The sequence below is a fragment of the Vicia villosa genome, linkage group LG3 (genome assembly GCF_029867415.1).
Source record: "Vicia villosa cultivar HV-30 ecotype Madison, WI linkage group LG3, Vvil1.0, whole genome shotgun sequence".
Lineage (NCBI taxonomy): Eukaryota > Viridiplantae > Streptophyta > Magnoliopsida > Fabales > Fabaceae > Vicia > Vicia villosa.
This window is the reverse complement of record NC_081182.1, coordinates 131,651,399-131,663,520: the sequence shown is the minus strand read 5'-3', so window position 1 is coordinate 131,663,520 and position 12,122 is coordinate 131,651,399. Positions and strand designations below refer to the sequence as shown.

The 12,122-nt window shown below is 35.8% G+C and overlaps 1 protein-coding gene across 1 annotated transcript; it reads left to right on the top strand.

Moving 5' to 3' along the window:
- Nucleotides 1-3,746: 3,746 nt before the first annotated feature.
- On the top strand, nucleotides 3,747-5,042 carry LOC131658983 (uncharacterized). The gene has a single exon (XM_058928229.1). The coding sequence runs from the start codon at nucleotides 3,747-3,749 to the stop codon at nucleotides 5,040-5,042; it is 1,296 nt and encodes a 431-aa protein (XP_058784212.1).
- The last annotated feature ends 7,080 nt before the right edge of the window (nucleotides 5,043-12,122 follow it).

Genomic DNA, 12,122 nt, shown 5'->3' with positions numbered 1-12,122 from the left:
CTTCTGCTTCTCAAGATCTGAAAGATCAATCTTATAAATGTTGTTCTTTCTCTTGCCTATAAATAGGATTGAGCCATCCTTCTGACTTACAGCCTTGCAAGACTTTTGATTGAAGATTATGTCATAACCATTGTCACATAATTGACTTATGGACAATAAGTTATGCGCTAATCCTTCTACAAGAAGTACATTAGTTATGGAAGGAGAGTTACCAATACTTATGGTTCCAGAGCCAATAATTTTGCCCTTCTGATCTCCTCCAAACTTGACTTCTCCACCAGACTTAAGCACCAGGTCTTGGAACATAGACCTTCTTCCCGTCATGTGTCACGAGCACCCAGAGTCAAGGTACCATGACATTTTGTGCTTTGTCTTCTTTGCTGCTAAGGATATCTGCAACAGAAATTATCTTCTCCTTAGGTACCCACATTTTCTTGGGTCCTTTCTTGTTAGTTTTCCTCAAGTGCTGATTGAACTTGGGTTTAGCATTATAAGTAACAGGAGGAACAACATGATATTCTTTAGGTTTTTCAGCATGATATCTTTTAGGTTGTGTCACATGCTTCTTGGTGTGTGTGGTGTGAAAACTCTGTGCATGTGAGGTGAGCCTAATATCATGTGAATGACCATATTTGAGTTGATCATACAATGGCTTGTATGTGATTTTCAAATCATCAACAGGTTCAAATTTGTGTGAGGTATCACCCTCATAGCCAAAACCAAACCTTTTGTTTCCAAAAACACCATATATCATAGAAGCAAGATGACTTCTGCCAATACTTCTAGATAGGAACTTTCTGAAGCTCGAGTCATATTCTTTCCGAATATGATTGAGGCTAGGAATGGATTTTTCTGATTCAGAAGGAGATCCAATGTCTTTGGATAATTTTAAAACTTTTTCCTTCAGTTCAGAGTTTTCCACTTCCAGCTTCTTAGTTTCGAATTCAAATTGCTTTTTCAGCTTTTTGTATTTGATACTTAGATGAGCCTTGAGTTCCAGAAGTTCAGTTAAACTGAAAACTAACTCTTTTCTAGATAGTTTAGAAAATATCTCTTCAGAATCTGATTCTGATGTAGATTCTGATCCATCATCCACTGTGGCCATCAGTGCAAGATTTGCTTGCTCTTCTTCAGAGTCTGATTGTGATTCTGATTCTGATTCTGAATCATCCCATGTTGCCATAAGACCTTTCTTCTTATGAAACTTCTTCTTGGGATTCTCCTTCTGAAGTTTTGGACATTCATTCTTGAAGTGTCCAGGCTCACTACACTCATAGCAGGTGACCTTCTTCTTGTCAGATCTTCTGCCTCCAGAAGATTCTCCTCTTTCAGGCTTCTTTGAACTTCTGAAGCTCTTGAACTTCCTTTGCTTGCTCTTCCAGAGATGGTTTACCCTTCTGGAGATCATGGACAGTTCATCTTCTTCTTCTGATTCTGATTCTTCAGAATCTACTTCTTCAGCCTGAGAAGCGTTAGTGCATTTTTTATAATTAGATTTTAATGCAATAGACTTACCTTTCTTCTAAGGCTCATTTGCATCCAGCTCTATCTCATGGCTTCTCAAGGCACTGATTAGCTCTTCCAAAGAAACCTCATTCAGATTCTTTGCAATTTTGAAAGCAGTCACCATTGGACCCCATCTTCTGGGCAAGCTTCTGATGATCTTCTTCACATGATCAGCCTTGGTGTAGCCTTTGTTCAGAACTCTTAATCCAGCAGTTAGCGTTTGAAATCTTGAAAACATCTTCTCAATATTTTCATCGTCCTCCATCTTGAAGGCTTCATATTTCTTGATTAGAGCAAGAGCTTTGGTCTCCTTGACTTGATCATTTCCTTCATGGGTCATTTTCAATGACTCATATATATCATAGGCGGTTTCCCTGTTAGATATCTTCTCATACTCAGCATGAGAGATAGCATTCAGCAAAATAGTCCTATATTTATGATGATTTTTGAAAAGCTTCTTTTGATCATCATTCATTTATTGTCTTGTAAGCCTTACGCCAGTAGCTTTCACTGGATGTTTGTAACCATCCATCAGAAGATCCCATAAGTCACCATCTAGACCAAGGAAGTAACTTTCAAGTTTATCTTTCCAGTATTCAAAGTTTTCACCGTCAAATACTGGTGGTCTAGTATAACCATTGTTACCATTTCCATTGTATTGCTCAGCTGAGCCAGATGTAGATGTATTTGTTGGAATTTCACCATACATCTTTTACTGAAGCGTTTTTCTCTTCCTGAATCTTTTCTAAACACGGTTAAGTGCTTGCACCTTAGAACCGGCGCTCTGATGCCAATTGAAGGATAGAAAAACACTTAGAAAGGGGGGGTTTGAATAAGTGTAACTTTAAAACTTGTAAGATAAAAACAATTTGCTCAATGATTTTTATCCTGGTTCGTTGTTAACTAAACTACTCCAGTCCACCCCCTTGGAGTGATTTACCTCACCCGAGGATTTAATCCACTAATCACACGAGATTACAATGGTTTTCCACTTAGACAACTTCTAAGTCTTCTAGAGTATACTGATCACAACCTGATCACTCTAGGAACAATCTGCTTAGATACCCTCTAAGACTTTCTAGAGTATACTGATCAACAACCTGATCACTCTAGTTCTTACAACTTAATGTAAACAAATTCTAAGAGTTACAATGCTTCTTATAAAGCTATTATCACAACTGTGATTTTCTCTTAAGTTTAAGCTTAATCTCACTAAAGTATTACAACAGCAATGTAGTGAGGTTGATGATGAAGTTTGAGAGCTTTTTGAATTGAACAGCGTTTCAGCGTTTGTATATTAAATTCGTAGCTTAGCTTCTCATCAGAACTTCATATTTATAGGCGTTTGAGAAGATGACCGTTGGGAGCATTTAATGCTTTGCGTAATCCGTACAGCATTGCATTTAATGTTTCACTCTTTTGTCTACTACCTCGAGCCTTTCTTTCGCTGTGTCTACTGACATTTCCTTTCATAGCTTTCAACGTTCCTTTTGTCAGTCAGCGTAGCCTGCCAGCTAGTACTTGCTTCTGATCTAATGTTTGTGTGAACAACGTTTGAATATCATCAGAGTCAAACAGCTTGGTGCAGAGCATCTTCTTGTCTTCTGACCTTGAAGTGCTTCTGAGCGTGATACCATGAGAACTTCAGTGCTTCTGCTTCTGATCTCAAGTTCTTCTGATGCTTCCATAGACCCATGTTCTGATTCTGCTTGACCATCTTCTGATGTCTTGCCAGACCATGTTCTGATGTTGCATGCTGAACCTTCTGAGTCAGTGCTTCTTGCGCTGATTTTGTGCATACTCTTTATATAATTCCTGAAATGGAAATTACATAGTATTAGAGTACCACATTATCTCATACAAAATTCATATACATTGTTATCATCAAAACTAAGAATATTGATCAGAACAAATCTTGTTCTAACAAGCTCAACCTATATGATAATTACCTGGATAACTACCAATATCATGATAATGGTAGAATCTGGATCTCTTGGAATGACAAGAATATAGATGTGAAATATGTTCATAGCTCTGACCAGTTTATTCATTGTAGAGTCTTTGACATGAAGGGTGACTTCAAATTCTGGATTACTGCTATCTATGGTAACAATCACATAGAGCAAAGGAAGAGTTTATGGAAGGACATCACTAATATGACACCTAATTCTCCAGACCCTTGGCGCCTAGTTTGAGATTATAATAATGTTACTAGTGCCCAAGATAGGATTGGAGGCAGAATGGTCATGGAATCTGAATATAGTGATTTGCAAGACATGATGTTGCAAGCAGGGCTCAGTGAGATGGATAGCTGTGGAGACTACTTCACTTGGTGTAATAGACACACAGTGGATCCTATTCATTCTAGGATTGATAGGCTCGTTGGTAATGTGGATTGGTTCACTACGTATAGTGACTTAACTCTGAAAATCTTGCCCCTAAATGTTTTAGACCATGCACTGTTACTTTTGACAGATAGAAACCAGATCAAAAGAGCTAGCAGATTCAAATTCTATAATTGTGTCAATGATCTACCAGGTTATAAGGATGTTGTAAGTAATAGATGGAATAAACCTCTGGAAGGAAGCACTATGTTTACTCTGTGGGGGAAATTACAAAGACTGAAACCTGAGCTAAAGCAGTTTAGTAAGGGCCTGACCAACATGGAGCAGGCTAGGAAAGACTTAGAGCAAGCCCAGATTGACCTCAGTTTAAACAATATGGATGGTAGTAGGATCAGTAAGGTGAAAAGTTGCACTGAGGAAGTGATTGGGCTTCATGACCTTGAGGAACAAATGCTGATCCAGAGGTCTAAAATAGACTGGCTTAGATTGAGTGATGATAATATCTCTTACTTTCATGCTTCTATTAAGGCCAAGCACAAGAGAAAGAGTATGAACATGCTGAAGAAACCAGATGGTAGTATGGTGTCTGAGCAGTCTAGCATTATGAGTGAAGTCATGCATTTCTATCAACAACTTATGGGATCCAAGGATGATACTTTGAAGCATGTGGATATAGAAGCCATGAGGATAGGTAAGCAAGCCAGTCCTAGCCAAAGAGAGTACCTCACTAGTATTGTTACTGAGAAAGAGATCTGGAATACATTGAAGGGTATTGGAGACCTTAAAGCTCCAGGTATTGATGGTTATGGCACAAAAATTTTCAAGGCTAGCTGGAATACTATCAAGAAGGATGTGATAGTAGCAGTCCAAGAATTTTTTGTCAAAGGCAAGTTGTACAAAGCTTTCAATAGCACAATTGTTACACTAATTCCTAAGCATGAACATGCCAATGAAGTGAAAGATGTTAGACCTATTGCTGGATGTACAACATTCTTTAAGATCATCTCTAAAGTCCTGACCAACAGATTAGGCAATGTGCTGCCAGACATAATTCATCAGAGCCAGACTGCATTTATGAAAGGCCGAGTGATTCAGAACCACATTCTTTTAGCTTTTGAGCTTATGAGAGGCTATGACAGGAAAGGTGGAACACCTAGATGCATGCTTCAGATTAATCTTCAAAAAGCATAAGACATGGTGGACTGGTCAGCATTGGAAACTATTCTGAATGAGATTGGCTTGCCAAGTAAATTCATTAAATGGATCATGCTGGGCACCACTACAGTCAGTTATAGATTCAATATTAATGGTGAATACTCAGAGATCTTGAAAGCAAGGAGAGGAATAAGACAGGGAGACCCAATCCCCCCTCTCTTATTTGTTATTATGATGGAGTACATGAATAGAGTGATGGCCAAGATGATTAATAATTCAGATTTTCACTTTCATAGCAAATGTGCAAAACTGAATTTAACTCATCTTACTTTTACTGATGATATACTGTTGTTTAGCAGGGGGGATAACAAATCCATTGAGGTGCTCTTTGAAGCCTTTTCATCTTTTTGAAAATCTACTAGGCTCATTTTTTGGAGGTATGGATAATGCTGCCAAGACAGAGGTGATGAAAGCTACAGGCTATATGGAGGGTCATCTTCCAATCAGGTATTTAGGCATTCCTTTATCAAGTAAAAGACTGAATATGAGCCACTATCTGCCCTTGATTGATAGAATTATCAGTAGAATAACACACTGGACAACCAAACTGCTGAGCATTGCTGGCAGAATTTAGCTGGTCAAAAGTGTGGTTGCTTCCATAGCTCAGTATTGGATGTTCAGTCTCCCTCTGCCTGAAAGTGTCATCAAGAAGCTTGACTCAATTTGCAGGACTTTCATATGGTCTGGAAAATCCACCCCTAGCAAGAAAAGCCCTGTGGCTTGGCAGAAAGTGTGTAGGCCTTTAAAGCATGGAGGACTGAATATCTTAGATTTGAAAACCTGGAATAATGTTGCTCTCCTCAAATGCTTATGGAATATTAGTATGGAAGTTTATAGCCTATGGGTCAAATGGATTCATACATACTACTTAAAGGGTAGAGATGTTATGCACGACAACCATGGAAAGAATTGCACTTGGATCCTAAAAAACATCATGGCCAAAAGAGAAGAGCTAGGGAATATAGTGAATGTCTGGAACAACATGATTGCCCAAGGTAAATTCAAAATGATGCAGGTCTATGAAGCCTTGAAACAGGATAGCAGCACTGTTGACTGGTATCATATGATGACTCACAACTTTGCAAGACCTAGAGCCAAAGTAATCCTATGGCTGGCCTGTCAAGATAGATTACCTACAAAAACAAGACTGAAACGGTTTGGAATCCTGCAGCAATCTTATTGAGAACTGTGTAAAGATGCTGATGAAGATCGTGACCATTTGTTGTTTAATTGCAAGGAAACTAGGTATATTTGGACCTCTGTTCTTGACTGGATGGACATGAAGGAGGATAGCAGAGTGGATTTCAATTGGATAAAGAGGAAAACAAAAGGCAAAGGCTGGAAAATGGGAGTGCTCAAGGCAGTTATAACTGAAGCTTGCTATGGCATTTGGATGTATAGAAATTCTAATATTTTTGAAAATGAGGGGATAGCTAGAGATATTCATTTTGTTACTAGAAACATTATAGATTCAATTGTCTATAGAGGGTGGCTGAAACCCAAATATAGGACCCATGTAGTTAATAATCTCATATAATTAGTGTTATACCCTAAAATTTGCCCTCCGCATTTCATCCTCAATGGTTCAAGGTTCAAGGGACTATTCAAAGCAGCATTCTCCTATATATTAGAATAGAGGTGTGGATAACAGGTATTTTGGGACCCAAGCGCTTGGGCCCAATTATTACAAGGGTTTTATCATTTTTGGGGGTATTTCGGGGTTTTACTAACATTTCTTTCGATTATTATTTTATCATGACTAACCATTAGCATTTGACATTATTAATTTTTGTTAATATTAGGATTGTCTAATTAGCTTTTATTAATATTATTATTATTATTATTAGGTAGAATTATGACTAATTAGGTTTTTATTTTAATTAGGTTTTATTAATTATTAGGATTATTAGTATAGTTAAGTGTTATTATTATTATTATTATTATTATCAGATTATTAAAATAAAAATAAAGAAAAGAAAAAAGCCTAAAGAGTCAGTTTGGATGAGGCGTGAGAATAAAAAAAAAACAGGATTGGAAAGTTTATATTTTGATTTGCAATCAAGTAACAATATCCAAAACCAGCAAGATGTGATTCAATTTTGTTGACCTAGAATTTCCTCTATATATATTCATGTTATTCATACGCACGGGGGGGGGGGGGGGATTGGCCGCACAGAAAAACCTTGTTCAGAGAGCAAAAAATCGTGAACCAGGGGGTGAGTATTGGATTGAGTTAGCCTATTCCAGATCAAACAAAAAGTTCCAATCGATCTGTTATACCCCAAAATTTGCCCACATCTTTTTTCAAGAAAACTCCAATCTGAAAATTAAGAGTTTCATATAATCATGGATTTTTATTTCAAATATCCTAGCATATGAAGTACTTAAATTTCAGAAACTTTTCTTATACAGTAGCTTGGCTTACAGTGGAATTTATTCTTACGCAAACGCCAAATACTGTTCTTTACTTCACAAATACTATTTATTTATTTTACAGATAAATAGTACTAACACAGTTCATGCAGGGTTAAATCTTTTTTGCAGGCGCAAAAGCAGGAAACTCACACTGTACTGGTAACAATTGTTTTTGGTTTCCCACTAACTTTTGTACTATATTCCATTATTTTCAAAATCTTTTCAAATCTCTTCTTTCCAATTCAAATCTCAACTTTATTCTACACATCTCTCTTTTCCCAACAATATCATACACTTTCTTTCAAATCTCACTTCCACTCAAAATTTCCATTTGTACGGAATCACATCATTCCCCAACGTCTCTATCATCTTTCCATTCTATAAATACTTCTCATTCTTCCATAAAATCTCACATCAAATTCTAAATCTTCTTTCAAATTTCTACTTCATCATCCATTTTCTTTCTTCTTTCCTAGCAAGAATGGCAAAATGGATAGAGACACTGTTTCTTACAGTCATCACCATTGCTACGGTGATCATGACTTTCTTCTGCCTACACAGTCCTGAGAAGTGTGGACCTGCAATAGTTGCATTCCCAATCCTCTACATGTTATTGATCATAGCATGGTTCATCAACCGTCATTTTTAAAGTTTGCCGTGTTTCTTATTTTCTTAAACGTACCGTCTATTCGTCGTACTGTTCAATAGTATGTAATATTTATGCTGTCAGTATTAAATGTTGTACTATTTGTCATAATATTGCTTAATTACTAAGATAATATTTTGTGTATTTTCTGCCAGTCAAATATTTCTATTTCTGTGCATTAAATAATTTTCAGGTTATTATCGGTAATTTTGCCCGCATACCGTAAATATCAGTTATTTATTATGTTTCAGTTTTCTAACAAGTCATGTAAATAAATTTTCATGCTTCACACCAAACAAAAACAAAAATAACAACAAAAAAGAAAATTAACTTTGACAGTTGATTTTTCACTTTAACTGCTGCTTCAGTACACGAACAGTCAGTTGACAGACAAACTGCAGACAGTACAATTCACAGTGTTTTGTACAATCAATCAAATCAATCATTCACAATTCAAATTTCCAAGATTTTTGTGTTAGAAGTCTTCTGAATATCACGCGATTAGCAGAAACTCAGCACTGCACAAAAATCAGGTACGCTTAACTGCCTCCTATACAGACAGTCCCTAATCAGGGTTTTTCTTGTTTTAACAGGAGCAACAAGTTTTGAGAGCTCAAATGGATTTCATATACATCCATACATCTCAAAGTACCATCATACAAATTTTCAAACTTCAATTCACTCAGACGCACCGTCAGCAGCTCAAACAGTCAACAGACGACCCGTTTGACCAAAAAAGTCAACTGACAGTCAAAAATGAAATTTTTTGCCAAAGTCCATATTTTGTCAAAGGATTCAACATTTGATCATTGGATGATCACAATTCATCAAGGAAAGATCAAAAATCAACAAAACCCTAAGATTCAAAATTAGGGTTTTTGCCTGAAAAGTCAACTCAACTTTGACTGATCATAACTCTCTCATCCTTCATCCAAAAAATGTCAACCAAAGCTCATTTTGAAGGAAATTCAATTATCTTTCAAATGCAATTGATCCCATGGTCATAGCATTCACCATTTGAAAAATATGGCCAAAGACATTACAGGTCATTTTCAAAGTCAACAAAAAGACACTTTTTTCAAATGGACACACAAGGAGAACCAAAAATCATTTTGATATGAGACCAAAGACATTGGTTAGAGGACTCTTTGAGGTTTCCAAAAAGTGCAAGATCTCCTTCATATGACAAAAATTGAAGGATTTACACCTTGTTGAAGTTGGCTAAATTTTGGGAAAATGCATGAAATCAACATTGCTCAAAAATGTTTTTTTTCCAAAAGATGCCAAGTTTTTATGGTCCAAACATCTTTGCCATGTTACTATGGGCCTCCCACGACCAAGACAAAGCCCACATCTATATTATCCATTTTTGACATAATTTTATCTTATTTTAAGATTAAAATTAAAGGAAATTGCATGGATAATTGATGGCTTGATCTCCAAGTATGACACACCTCCAAAGTCTTCATTTTTCTGCAGAAAATTGATGCCCAAGACAAGTGCATTGAATAGAAGAAGACTTGGTCAACAATTCAAAGATTTTTAATATTTTAAAAATCAAATTTTCAACAAGAGCAATCAAAGCTTCTTGCTTCACTTCCAAGCAGCCTTTGGCTTATAAATAAGCTATTCTACTTCAGCACCAAGGAGAGACACGAATTGAGGGCAAGAGCATAGCTATCATTATCATAAAATTCTCCAAAAAATACATACACTTTGTAATTTTCAAATTCTATATTCCAAGCAATATTAATACAAACAAAGCTTTCCAATCATCTTCTCAAATCATATAGAGTAAGATTGAACTCCTAACATAGTCCCATGAGAGTCGTATAGTGAGCATAGTGTTCTTCATGTACATATGCACTTGACTTTCGTTTTCTTATATGCAATCAATTTCCATGTAAACTAACCATCCTAATATGTTCATAAGGTCCTATAGGAGTGATCTGGGCTTTAACATGAGAGTTACCACGTGAGAATCACCTCATGCCATTAACAAGTGCATATGAGTGTTCATACTTTAAACTCTTCGAACCCATGGCTACAGGCCTCAAACAAAGAAACTGACACCACCAATGAACTCAGGACATCATGTTTAGTGGATCTGGGTTGCCTTCTTTTGCTACTAATGCTTATCTTTGCAGGTTGATGAAGCTATTCAAAAGTTGCATTTTATCGTAAAAATAGGGGAGGTTTAAAACCCCCGCTATTTGTATATAAAAACGTGAGGTCTGGAGGTTGAAGACGACCACGCGTCCCAGCGTGGTTCGTCAGTCAACCGGTCGTTGTCCACGCAAGAAAGAGGTGGGGCCAGTCTGACTTTGGTCTCCCCACCAATTCAATACATGCAATCCCATCATTACATCATGTGTCTTGCAATCTGAGCCCTTGATCTCATTCAATATTCCAATCCAACGCATCTGACATGCATGCACACCGTGGAGCCTCAGCTCCTCACCACACAGGATCAGTATCTTTTTTTTTCATTTTCTATTTTTATTTTATTTTCTTTGCAAAATTAATTAAAAATACTTAAAAAATCCAAAAAATCCCACAAAAAATATTTTAGACTTCTAAAAATATATATTATTTTCTGAAATAAAAATATTTTATTTTTCTTCATAATTCCAATATTTTACATAATTAATTAGTTTATATTTATATATTTACTTTTTAATTATTCTAACCAATCAAAAAATCATAAAAAAAAATTGTTCTTTGTGTTAAATATTGTTTATATATCATAAACTAATTTTGTACATATTTAGGATAATTTTCTCTTTAAGCTTTAATTATTTGTGTAATTATTTATATAATTATGTCTTAATTAACTTAAAAAAACCCAAAAACAAATTTCAAAAATTCCAAAAAAATTAGTTTTGTTCTAAAATCAATTAACAAACATTTTGTACATATTTTTAAGCTTATTTGCTAGGTTTAATCATATTTCCATCTTTTCTTTCTTTTAAATTAATTAATAATGCATTAATTATATTTAAAATAAATCACAAAAATACAAAAACATGCCTTTTATTTATTACAATTTAAATTCCTAGATAAATGTATAGGATGTCAAATTCATGTAAATAGGCTAGTTTACATTTCCCGCACAATCGATGTAATAGCGTAGATTTACTTTCTGCACTTTACATTTCCGCATTTTAATTTCCAGCACCCATATAAACTGCGTGTATGTCAAAGATAAAACTGAACCGTCAGATCACTAACTTCAAAGATAAATACCTGAATTCAATCACAATCACATTTGCACCTCCTAGGGTAACCCCTTTTCACTCTTTTCAAAATCAAAGTTACATTTCTACTGTTTCGAGTACAAAATCGAACCTTTTGTTTATATCCGACGAATGGATAGATTTTTAAAGGGAACAAGGATAAAGACCTCCTAACTCAGGGTAGACCTCCTAGTTTGCTTGCTCAAAATCAAAACAAACAAAATTCTCATACACTGTTGTTTTTTTAAAACGAATTTTCCAAAAGACAATATTTTGTATACATCCAAACACGGATCATTACAGAATTAACGATCTTTTCAAAACATCTTTCGAAAGATAAACAAGCATTTGTATATATCCGCACAAGGATCATTACAAATTCTATTTGCAAAGGTATTTCAAAAACACAGGTAAAGCATTCCGAATCAATTGAAAAGTAAAGCAAATGAGCTAAGCAAACTAAAGAGCCCATGGATAACCATGGATACAAAGGGTGCTAACACCTTCCCTTTGTATAACCTACCCCCTTACCCAGAATCTCTCAAAGGTCTTTTTTCTGTTTCTTTTATAAACCTTTCCTTCATTGGATAAAATAAAAGGTCGGTGGCGACTCTGTAAACTTTTTTTCAAAAGAGACGCGAAAGCGTCCGATCGACAAAAAAGAGTCAGTTCACGTATCCCACCCACGGGAGGGGTATGGCCCGAAAGGACGGTCCACAGAACTGGCGACTCTGCTGGGGACTACAAATTCAAAATGTT